The sequence below is a fragment of the Corvus moneduloides genome, chromosome 4 (genome assembly GCF_009650955.1).
Source record: "Corvus moneduloides isolate bCorMon1 chromosome 4, bCorMon1.pri, whole genome shotgun sequence".
NCBI lineage: Eukaryota > Metazoa > Chordata > Aves > Passeriformes > Corvidae > Corvus > Corvus moneduloides.
The window spans coordinates 6287685-6300376 of record NC_045479.1 but is presented as its reverse complement, the minus strand read 5'-3'; the positions used below and the strand labels follow the sequence as shown (position 1 = coordinate 6300376).

At 42.7% G+C, this 12692-nt stretch overlaps 1 protein-coding gene across 1 annotated transcript in view; it reads left to right on the top strand.

Moving 5' to 3' along the window:
- Positions 1–38: 38 nt before the first annotated feature.
- Positions 39–12692, top strand: part of ERC1 (ELKS/RAB6-interacting/CAST family member 1) — a 284378-nt gene continuing 271724 nt past the window's right edge. The window contains 3 exon segments of the mRNA XM_032105148.1: positions 39–128; positions 10694–11140; positions 11142–11528. Of these exon segments, the coding sequence (XP_031961039.1) occupies positions 10859–11140; positions 11142–11528 (669 nt within the window). The 5' untranslated portion in view covers positions 39–128; positions 10694–10858.

Sequence of the window (12692 nt, the reverse complement as noted above, 5' to 3'; positions counted from 1 at the left end):
CGGAGCCGGCCCCAGCCCAGCCCAGCCCAGCCCAGCCCAGCCCAGCCCAGCCCAGCTCAGCTCAGCCCAGCTCAGCGCGCCGGGCGCGGCCGCCGCCGCCCGTGCCCTCCCCGCGGGCTGACAGGCAGGTGAGGGGCCGCGCTCGGGGCGGGGGGGGTCGGGTTAACGCGCCTTGCCGTCCGCTTGGGGGAGCCCGGGGCGGGGCGGGGCCTGCGGGCGCCGGTAGCTGCGGGAGCAGCCGCCGCGCTGGGCACGGGCTGCGGTGGGGCCGGGCAGCGTCCGGCGGCGGCGGGGGCTGTGGCCGCGGAGCTGCCGCGCAGGTGGGTCCGGGCCCGCGGGCGGCTCCCCCCGGGGGTGCGCGGGGCAGGGAGGGGGCGGCCGGGGCCTCTCTCCGCCGGGCCCCGCACGCTGTCACCGCCCGGGGCGGGGCGGGGCGGCCCCGGTCCGGCCCCGGGGACCGCGGCGGGGCGGCCAACATCGCCCCGCGGGCCCGCGTCCTGCCGGGCGCTGCTCGCGGCCGGGCGGGGTCTGGTTGTGCCTCGCACGGGCGGTCGTTCCTGCTCTGCCCATTCGCCTTCCCGGCCGTGCTTTTCCGCCCCTCCTCATTCAGTCTGTCCTTGGGAAGCGCACGCTTTTGTTATCTTAGTCACCTCATCTGCGGGAATGGTGAGCGGTGTCTTTCTGCCCAGACCTTGCGGCGGTGTTGGATTTTTTCTGTTTTCTCTGTGAGCGCTGAATGGTCAGTTTCATGTATTTTATTGCATCTACTACGAACCAGCGTCAGCTGACACGGTGCTTTGTTTCTGAGTCTGCTGCCATCCTGAAGCCTGTGTCAGGAATTGCTGCCCTTCCACATCTGTCTCGTTTGTAGTGTGAGCGCTGAAGGTTAGTTAGGAAGCACACGATTTATTTTACCTGGAATGTTGCATGCGCCCTGGAAGTTCATGTTATGGTTTGTGCTGGCTGGTACGGTGTGAAATGGTTTGAAATGAAGCCCCAGTGGAAATGGGAGAGACTGGGAGATGCGAAGATATAAAGAAGCACCTATGGAGGGGCTGGTAGTGGTGGGAAGCAGTACAGGAGCCGAGAGAATGAAAGCAAATGGATAAAAATAGAATTGTTCTGAAGAACAGTGTGTGATTTACATTTTGTCCAGGCACGTTTGGGGGGCCACGCTCAAGTGTGCGGGGTGGTTGTAGCTGGATAATGTGTTACCTCAAATCCAACAGGCTGTAAGCACAGAAAGTTGTCTGGTTTGGCTGTGCGGCTGTAATTCTCAAACAATGGCCAGCTGGGCAAGGATATCTGCAGCAGTAACCTCCACCAGCTGCCTGCCCTCCTTTGCTCCCTGAGATTATTGCGTCTGTAGCCGTAGGTGGCTGAACACACATCTCTTCCTGAGCTCCAGCCTGGCACGTTACTGGAGTTTGTGTTGGAAACTGCAGCAGCTCAGATGTGTGCCCCAATTCAGGGTCAGTTATGAGTCAGCACCCTTAGAGCCATTTCAAATTGGATGAGGAGAGAGAGAGAGAAATCACCACCTTGCCCGTGCTGCTGTGACTAGAGTGGGTAGTAAAATAAGTGTGGGGTTTTTTTTTTCCCAGTAATGAAAGCAGTAATTATTTAGTTACCAGCTGTACTGAATGTAGTTCAGTTCTGGAAGCACAGTGCAGAACTTTATCACGGAACAGCAGTTCCCAGGATAGTCAAGCCTACGGTTACCATATCATCCAGAAATTTGGAATTGTGTGAATCCATCAAGCTGCAGGAGAGGCTGCAGCTAGGAAAAGGTTGGGATCTGCTGAATGAAATGTGAGTTTATCATAATCTTCGATATAATTTGAACTTCTTCCACCACTTCTGGGAGACCAATTTGGCTGTAATTAAATCACTGTTGGGATGTCAGCAGAAGCCTAAACTGAAGAAAACCTGTTCTCTGGGCTATATTAAAGCATCATATTTTTCATAATTTTTAGCATTCTTTTTATTCCTGTCATGAGGTTTTTTGAGATTCCCTTCACATAACTTTTCATCCATAATACGTGGCTAATGGCCTGACTAGCAAAGAAGATAGGTTTGGTATTTATGTGGCCTATTCCCTTTTACTGAATTGCAAATATTGGTGATGAGAGAAACCATGGCTGTTTGTTTGAGGAGGTTTTGATACTCAGTGTGTTCTTACTTTTTTTGTTTCCTTTTTTTTTTTCTTTCTTTGAATCTGCCAGTTTCTCAGTTCCTGGTAGCAGTTATATGTGCTGCTGTATGAATAGGAATATTTCACCATGCTATTGTAACCAGTGTGTGAGTTCCTCGCTGTTATTCCTTATTTTGTGAAGCAGGGTACTCTCCCATTGTTATCTCTCATCCCCTCAGCCCTCCCTATTTTCAAGCCTGTTCTCCTGAGAACCTCTCTTGGGTGAGAGTTTCGTTACAACACTTACCTGGCTAAGCCACTGGAGAATTGTGTTATATTTAGAGGGTCTGGCTTGTTTTAGCTGAGTATGGTTTGGTCAGAAATGTAAGTGTGGAGGGATGCATGTGGCTTTTTAAATAGTAGAACTAAATCCATGGTGTGGGTTCTTGACCCTTGCTGGCCACCCTGCTGTAAGAGTAGTCTGGGTGAAGAGGGTTCTATTCTATCCATTGCTGCCTGTTTAAGCCAAGAGTTTAACTCTGGCATGCAGTGGACTGCTGTGTGGCAGTAGTAGAGCAGGAGATCCTAGAAAATCCAGTGCTGATTTAGCAGTAGTGATGTTTTCTGGCACGTGGGTTATGTCAATATTGTTAGCCCAACGTTGTTGTCAGGGTGAGATTATGATGGAATTTCTGTAGCTGGAGCATGCTTTGCCTTGCACTGTGATGTTACCCATGGTGACTTTAGGCTGGCTGTCCACATGGGCTCATTAGTGCTTCTAGGCACTTGTTGGACTTTTGAAATATCTTTAGTGCTTTTAACATTTTGTTCATGCTATTAGGGATTGGGTTGTTGGTTGCATGCCACCTGTGGGAAAGAGGGAAACAGCCATGGATGTAAACATATAGTATTTACTGACTTTGTACTCTAAAATGAGCCTATAAACTCTTTAGCCATACAGTGACAGAAGATTAACATCCACAGATGAAGATCTTCAGTGTTCTAGATAATTAGAAGAACGAGAGTTAATTTAATCAGTTTATCACTAGGAAGTGATATAAGTGATACGTTGAAGTTCTGACACCTGTTGCTTTTTGTGTTTTGCCTTTAAAAAAGGCATAGGGTGATTTTTTTTTTTTTTCTTCACATCTGCTTTAAATTTAGAGACTTAACAATTATGTCCCAGTCATTGCACAAAAGAAATCCTGGTGTGCCTACCCAGACCCCCTACACATGTCAGCATTAAGAAGTTAGGACAGGGAGGGACTCTGGGGGTCCAGAGTGGTAAATCCAGGCAAGAAGCAGCAATTGAGCAGGGTCATATCTGCTCCATGTGCTAATCATGCTGTGACAGATTCAGTGAAATACTTTAAGCTGTAGGAAAGGAGAGGTGCTGGAACGGCGCCCAAGATTTCTGCCACACCTTGGAAGCCTTTCAGTGTGATGTCCAGGTAGTGTTAAGCAGTATGTGCTCCTGGCTCTGCAGGAAGACAGAAGAAATTCTGTCTCAGCAGCCAGAACAGAAAGAACTTGCTTGTGCACCCAAATTTAGTGACCAGATTAACCCTTAGGGCCCTGGGAGCAGAACCACTGAAGTCTGACGAGTGAGATGAAGTAAAGCCTTTAGAAATATCCTTAGTGCCTCGGGTTCTCCCTCAAGCTGAGGCCAGCCTCCAGAGTGCTAGGGAAAAAGTCCTTACAAGCAAGTGGTGTATCAGATTATACAACTGTGAGTAACTAAAGGTTTAGCTGAAGTAGGTGTATTTATTATAATAAGAATAAGCCTTTTTTTTGTGGTCCTGTTTTTGGGGAAAGGAGATAGAAAGGAATGGAACTGTGGTGGTGACAGCAGACCCTTTATGCTGATATCAAGACTTTGAGGGTATTATAAGAAATAAAACTTGGTGTCAGTTAAAACTGCTTTTGCAAAGAAAGTGCTGTAGAGTAGAACAGAGCATGTTCTGTCTTCCTTGTTGAATAAGTAGATCCCATGAAAGGAATTGTGTACTTGTGGGAGACAAATTAACTAGGAAGCTGAGGAATATTGCTGGCTCTCTCATTTACAGACTCGCAGGTAGTGTTTTCTGGATGGGACACCTTGTAGGGATGGGAAACAGAAAGGTGTCTAAAAAGGACAGGGAATCAAGATGTTTCCGTGTTCTATGGTGACTTAAAAGTGTACAGGTGCCATTTATGCTAACCTTTCAAATGTAAAAAGTCTTTAACAGGAATGTCACTTTATGTTTAGAAACAAAACACTCCCTTTTTCCCTTAAACTGTTAGGGTCAGGATTGATGACCTGCCTTTTACAAAACATATTTTTTTTGTATATCAAAGTCACCTGAAGATTGTTGGGGATTTCTGAGATGCTTTTCTGGGCAGATTTCTCTGTGCATATGGGGGAGAATGTATCAGTTCACGTCTTGTGTTCGGTGAGACAGAACAAAAGCTCTGTTACAGTCAGTGAACCTGGCAGATGTGCAAGTAGGTGAACTTAATTTAAAAAATACAAAACAAACACCGCCACCACCATCCCCCCAGCTTTTAAAAAGGATTGCATATAAGCAGATGGCAGTGCTTCAGCATTTATTTATGTGCTCTTTAGGAATGAGAGTCAATCCTAATATGAACAGTTACTTTTTTTGTCTTACTTCTGTCTTAATTTCATTCATCCTTTTTGCTTTCTTGCTGTCAAGGCCACAAGGACATTTTGATAAACAGCCCTGAATTCCATGGGTTCAATGCCTTGTGTCCAGCATTGGCTGGCTTGCAGACAGTTTCCAAAGTAAGCTTTCTTCTGTCTTTTTGTGTGTAATAGTTATTAATTTAACATGAAAAGTAGTGAGCCTTCTTACCTTCCAAAACTAGCCAAGCCAAAAATCTACAAAATAGCCATAAGAGATAGAGGCTTCACGCTTTTTATTTAAAGTAATGTAGCAGCTGTAGGTTTTGTAACTGTGATGTGCACTAGGAGGGAACAGGAATTCATTTTTTCTCTTGGTTAGCACACCTCTGAGTTGTTGTGAATCATGTCAATTCTCTCATTGTACCCACTATTTGGATTCCTGGCAGGGTTTTACTGGAATGTAAGCTTTTCTTTTTTTGGAATTCCATCTTTCCTACCTGCCTTCCCCTCTGTTGTATCTACTCTGCAGTCTCTGTCCTACTGTGTAATCTAGTCTTACTTGCCATTAACTATTCGGGTGTAAATTATGTAAATGGGAACAATTGCTACCTCTGTTAATGAAGTCTAATGTGTCTGCTACAGTCCTTTATCAGATTAAGATGCTTCTTGTAAAGGCTGACTTTGCTTTTATTACGAAACTGACATTCAAAGCTTTCCTTGTGCAGACAGGAATCAGGGTGACAAGGAAGTTCTGTCTTCTGGAAGCTGGATCCGTGGCTTCCAGTCTGCTGCTAGGGAGGCTCTAGAGGTGTCCCTGGGCTGTAAGAGGCACTTGCCTGGTGTGTGATCCCACTGCCCCATTCCTGACTATCAGGCAGTGATGCTATTAAGGAATTGTCTCCATAGCTGTAGCAGTTTGTCAGCTGGTGTCAGTCCTGAACAGAAATTGCAGCAAAGAATTTCACAGGACCTGCTGGAGGCTGCAAAAGTTACTCTGAAATTCTTTTTGTTTTAATAAATGTAGGCTGGGTTTTCCCTGTATTTCTGCAGCATGTTTGTGTATTTGGTTGCTTGCTTACCTAGAAGTAATTAGTGTGCTATTAATATTTGTCCTGGAGTAGGGGGAGACATGAAAGGCATTATTAATTTATATGACAGAGATATCTTCCAGAGGGTAACAAAACTTCTCTTTAATGAATCTTCTGTTTTCTGTCAGCTGTAGCCAGGAACACCTGCCCTCTGAGCTGTTGGTTCACATAAAATGATAGATGTAGGGGCCGAGTGTGACAGCACTGCTAAAGACATCTCATTTTATGGGATTCTTTGTACTGAAGTTTGATGTTAATGTGATCCCTCCAGAATTTCTTACATTTTTTCTATGCCCCGATACAACTTTTATTGAAAACCACCAGATCTTTTGACAAGACTCGTGTCTCTGTTCCTGCCCTCTCTCATGTCATGATTGCCTCTCAAGTAAATCTCCATGAACCTGGGCAGGTGGCTTGTTACTGTTCTTTTAGCACGCCAGGTCCTGATCCTGGCATGTTTGAAGAAAGCTGGGTTCTCCATTGCTATTCACTGCCTAGGACTAGGTTGTTGTAATGAAACAGGTGGATTTTAGTTGCTACAGCTTGCACTGCAGTACATTTAAATGTCTGCTGCCAGGTTATAAACATTTTCCACGGTTAATGGTGTCTGTCTCTGAATGTTTTTGGACAGTCACCTGTGAGCTGAGAAGATGTTTTTCTTAGCTGGCACTTCAAGCAGGATGTGCTGTTAGCTATTTTAAAATTTTTATACAGAAAACGTGTTCATAACTGTCCTTTTCCAAACCTTTTTCTGCAATATTGTATAATTCTTGCCTATTCTTTTCCTGATAGTCATTCTTTCATGTTTTTCCGTAAGCACTAGATAGTATTTTCAACTTATACTAAAGCAGGTCAGGTCTTTGTGCCTGCAAAGGTGCAATGCCAATTTAAATATATATAAATGTATATGTGAAGTTTTTACTTGGGCTGATGTGAATTTCTTTTATTTTTTAATTTGGCTTGCATATAGGATGCTTTTTGAAGTTTTTGTTCTCTTAATGAACAGTGAACAAGAGAATTTTGTTTCATAGTTGTAAAGTTACACAGCTATCTTGAAGAAAACTGGTTTAGCACTGGCTTCAGCTGTTTTGTTCTTTTAAGCTTTTTTATGTTGAAAGTCTCTTTTTTTTTTTTTTTTTTTTTTTGTAATCTTGAGTTTAGGGTTCCTGTATTGGCAGAAAAAACAAAGGCTTTTGAAATCTACAGGAGAATTTGCAAAGGGAAGATGGTTAGTACATTCCCAGTTGGACAGTGTTCCTTGTGCTCCTGAATCTTGTAAGGTTCAGGGATGATTTATTTGTGACTAAATTTAGAGTCTCAGTAGAAGAGGAAAATAGTAACAGTGCTGCATGTTGGCCTCAGGGAAGATAAGAGACCATACTTGTGAGATTCCCAGCACAATGCTAGTGTGGGTCAGAATACTGAAAAACTAACTTTTCTGGTTATCATGTTATCTGAAAGAAATCTTCCATATACTTTTGCTTGGACTCTGGGAGGGAAACTGGAATTCTTTCTTCTTCCTGATTAATTGTTATTGCAAAAAAGAAAAGATTTTTTTTGTCACTTCCCCCACTTTGCTGTTTTCATGAAGAAAGATGTTTTTCCTAGTGTGAATTGTATTAGTATCTGCTTCTACAACAAAGTGATATGGTCAGTGATAAATGCTATTAGAAAAAAATAGGGGAAAAATAAAAGAGTTAAGATTTATCTTGTATCTTTTTGTCTTGAACTGTGGCAGATCTGTGTCAGTGGAAATACTGAAACTGCCTGTGTGGAAGGGTGTATTTAGTTAATAGTTGGAATATTCACAATTTTGAAGTCTAACAATGGTGTAGTGAAAGTTGTCATTTCAAGAAGAATGCTGGGGGTTATGTTTGCTTGTTTCCGAAGGCAGCTGCTCTGAATCTACTGCTTTTGTGTGATAGGTGAGTGCAGTGTAATGCATGGCAGCAGTAATAGAGTTCTTCTCCCCGAGTTTCAGCTGTGCCAGCTCTGGGAATCCTTCCCATAACCCTGATCAACAGCTAATTCTAGCACTTGGCTTGAATTACTTGATTTTTCTGGAGTAGCCTGTGAAACCAAGCTTGGAGCTGAGTTAGCACAGGACTGGTGTTTCCAGTTGAGGTGGCTGAGAGCTCCCCTGCCTGCCCAGTGTAGGTGAAGATGGTTCCTGCACAGCACCTGCTGTGCTACCAGCTCCTCTCTGCTGCCTGGGAAGCTGCTTTCTTTCGAGGATATCAGCCACTTCCCTTCATTGGAAAGTATTCATGGTTTAACAGAATGTTTGCTAGTGCAAGGAGAAGGCAGTTCTGTGATTTTCCATGTTGAGGGTGAGGAACTCATTAGAAATTGTCTAAAAACTTTTGAGCTCCTCTGGTGTGTTGTTAAGGACTTTCCCAGGTGATGCTTCTGTGTGCAACAGCGATGTACTTCTAGCAGCTTGGAAACTCAGTGGTTTGGGGGTGAAGTCCTTTAACTGAAATGCAAGTCTGGTCTTTCGGTTCAAGTTAAGCTCATCCAAAGCTGTTAATGAGTGTTTGCCCTGATTTACTGTGGTGAGTTTTTAGCAAATTAATTAAGTGCTGTTATTTGGATTAATTTTCAAGAGAATCCTAATGAATGCAAGCTCTCGGTGGAATGTACTTTATGTAGCATCTAAGAAATCATATCTGACTTGTTTTGAGTGCTCAAGTGGTGTCACAGCAGCATTTTTAGCATTTTGATATCTCAAACAGTGAGGCTAGTCTGAAATAGCCTTTCTGTTTGGAAGAAGTGTTTTTCTTCCAGATCCTGGGGCACAGTGTCTTGCTTATTGAAGCAACTTCAGTGGAACACTGTAGACTTTGTTACACAGTTTATATTTCTGTACTGTTTTGCATAAGGATATGTAGCTGAAATAGAAGAAATGTAACTTGTATTAAAAAATTACATCTGTAGGTGTTGCTTTGGTAGATAGTTTCAGTTAATGCTGCTGGCTGTTTTTCCTTGGCCTGTTCTCCTTTACATATGTGCTTTAAAATATTCTGTAGCAATATTGTTGCTAGCTTTTCTTGTCCCTAAAAAAAAAAGTGAGCACTTGAACATCTTGAGAACTGCTCACAAAGCAGTATCAATTTCCATAAACTTTGTAAATTTCCTCATGCCACTGTATCTTCTATGAAATTGTGTGAAAATGATAAAATGCTGGCTTACCCTGATTTTGTTTTTCCTTTAAAATTTAAGGTTAACATTTCAAAACTATTTCTTGTTGTATCTTTTCCTATACTAACTTTTCATTCCAAAAGGAAAAATGCTTTATCTTCATTTTTACTTCTTTCTTTCTATCCTTTTCCAGTGTTTTTTGCAATATTTTTTTTGGTTTCTTTCCCTCTACCCACTTGCAGTATTTCTACAATTTTTTTTGTAAATGCATCCCTCTTTTAAACTTAATCTTTAAGCTGTTTGCCCAATTATTATGTCACAAACGTGCTGGTTTGGAGACATTTATTCCTAATACCTGGCAAAGCTGACTTCTGAGCAGAAGAGGCAGGTAGATGAAAGCTGGTGTGAAAGGCAAGATGTTGGGATACATAAGATGCTGCTACTCTTTGGACACTGGCTGGTATTCGTTCGTCTGATGGGATCAGGAATGTTTCAGTGTTCTAGTTTTGATTTTATTTGAGCCCAACAGTAACATGAAATAGTTTACACTGGAAAAAAATAGTGAAGAAAAGAAAGTGAGGACTGTATAGTGGGGTAGGTTTTACAGTGCAGTAGTTTAGTTACATTTCTTGCTTCTCTGCTAGATCTTGACTATTAACTGTGATCCCAGCCCAGAGTCCCCATGCTAAAGAGCTTCCTGCCAGCACTTGTACAACAGCATCATATTGCTCTGCAAAAATAAGGAATTTTATTGCATATGCCACTAGAGCCCTTATTTAAAGAAAAGGTAGAGGGGAGAAGGAACAGCAACAGGATGATGTCATACTGTTCTGTGTTTTAAGAGGCCCCTGCTGTTGAAATATCATTTAATTTAATTAATCTCAGCTGGTTAATGAGAAGTATATTTCAATTGAAATCTTTTCTTAACCTGAACAAAGATTTAAGTTAGATTTAGTTTGAGAGAAAGTAAGAGTCTAGAACCAGTTTCCAGTGGAACTGTGATTCTCTTCTTCCTCTTAACCTCATTGGTCTCATTGCTGGGTCATTGCTCCTCTTTCGGATTTGCATCTATGCTTGCTTAAGTTGTGTGGTCAGTAACGATTTAATGATTATTCTTACTTTTGGTTCTCACTTCTGCATTTGAAGTAGGGCTGACAGGAGTGCTAAGGAACCTGCTGGTTGAGATCGTGGTCAGAGTCATTTCAGTCCATCCTGCCTTCCCATTTGCGGGATGATTTCACAGCACAGGGGTTTAGAAACCATGTCCTGTGGAAGCTGGCAGTGCTTGAAGGAAAGATATCCTACTGAGTGGTTTTTAAATTTTGATTCTCTCTTACTCAGAAAGGTAACAGGTGAAACATTAGGGCCAGTTAGAAACGGGAGAAAAGATTAGATGACATCTGAAGGGTTTTGTCATGGCCAGCAAAATGATGTCTTGAAGATTCATGGATTCTCTTTTCCTTCCCTCTTTACTGTGATAATATAACAATAGAAAAGCAAGAATAGAAGTTTCTTTTTGAGTTTAAATATAAGGGTTTAAATAAAATATTGCTTTTTGTTGTTAGGAAGAATTGAAAAGTACTGGAGAAGTATAAAGATAGTAGAATATATTCTAATGTGGGACAAATATTTGGTGATAAACTAGGTATTTAATGTGTTATTTTTATTGATACAGATTTTAATATGTTACTCTTATTGTTACAGATATGGTCCTGAGCATCGTGAGCACGTGACTTCAGAGATGGACAATCGGATCTGTTACAAGTAGTGATTGGCCTTAAGTTTCCTTATAACCATTGAAGAGCTTAACAGGAATTCTCTCATTCCTGATTTTTGCCTATCTGATTGCCTCACACCACCAGCTTAATCATGTATGGAAGTGCTCGTTCCGTGGGCAAGGTGGAGCCCAGCACCCAGAGCCCAGGGCGTTCCCCGAGGCTGCCGCGGTCGCCTCGCTTGGGCCATCGGCGAACCAACAGCACAGGAGGCAGCTCTGGGAGTAGTACTGGGGGTGGCAGTGGGAAAACCCTTTCTATGGAAAACATTCAGTCCTTAAATGCTGCCTATGCTACGTCTGGCCCTATGTACCTCAGTGACCACGAGAACGTGGGTGCAGACACCCCGAAGAGCACCATGACTCTGGGCCGGTCGGGGGGGGCGGCTGCCTTACGGCGTTAGGATGACTGCGATGGGCAGCAGCCCTAACATTGCCAGTAGTGGAGTTGCCAGTGATACAATTGCATTTGGAGAGCACCATCTCCCCCCAGTGAGCATGGCATCCACTGTGCCTCACTCGCTGCGCCAGGCCAGGGATAACACCATCATGGATCTGCAGACACAGCTCAAGGAGGTGCTGAGGGAGAACGATCTGCTTCGCAAGGACGTGGAGGTGAAAGAAAGCAAGCTGAGTTCTTCCATGAACAGCATCAAGACCTTCTGGAGTCCTGAGCTAAAAAAGGAAAGAGCTCTGAGGAAGGATGAAGCTTCAAAAATCACCATTTGGAAGGAACAATATAGAGTTTTGCAAGAAGAAAACCAGGTTTGTCATCTAATGTAACTCCTGTGTTAGTGTGGTAGCATGATTAAATGTCTTTAATAAACTTGCATGTCACACTTAAGCAGCTAAATTAGATTGGTGCTTTTCTTGGGTAACTGATGTGGGTAAGACGTGTTTTCAACTTGCAAGCCTGTTTTTAAATGTTTCTTGTCAGACCTGTAAACCACCTCGAGTGCTCATTTTTCTTTGGGTGTCATGTGAGTTTTTTTTCCCCTAGGACTGATGGTAACCACTCTGTTTCCTTTTGCAAGTATTTATTCTGTCCATAATTAATATTTCTGTGCTGTTTACCTCTTGAAACGTTCTCTGAGATGCAGAATGTACTAACTGCTGACCCCCAGTATAACTGAACTGTTGCTGAATGTTGACAGATTGCCATTAAAAAGAAAAAGTTATGGTGGTCTTACTTTAGAGTTAAAACCTCCAGACCTGCAGTTTTCACCAACAGATATAAATTGTGTTCTTGGCTACATTTAAATAACACTGTTTAATACATGCTTGTTATTCTTTTGTCATAAATTCTGTATATCTTGTTATGCAGCTATCCTAAAGCACCCTACAGGTTTTTTTGTAGTGGTCTGGCCAGCTACAGAATAGGCAGAAGAACAGAGATTCTCAGGTGTCTAGGTCTTTGGTGTTGTGCATCTTAAAAGCATCTCCAAATTAAAATAAAAATGAGAGGTTGATTAAAATTGAGGTCTCTTTGTAGTCAGTTCTACTGATTAAAAGCTTTCTTAATGTTCTCCCACCTAGACCTTCTGGCTGCCTTAGTCCTGAAGTAAATATTTGTCTTTGAATGAGTGTCCTCCTGTTTAGTTATTTCTGGCCAAATGTGAGTTCAGCATCTCTCTGGACTGTCAGGTAAAAAACCACACTATTCTTATGGAATACAGACCCAGTGTCCAACTCTAGAAGTTCCCTGAAATATAAGTGAGCTTTCATCATGACAAAATTACTTTTCCTATTGAGCTTTTTAAGTATCCAAGCAAATTTAATAAAAATTTCCATAATTCAAATTTGACCATGTTCCTGCAGCTTTTAAGGTATAGTTGCTATTTTAGGCAATGCTTTTTGTAAGATTGCTTTTGAAGGTGAAGGAGAGAGGGAAATGCTGGAGGAAAAGGGTGGTGCTTGACATGTTCTACT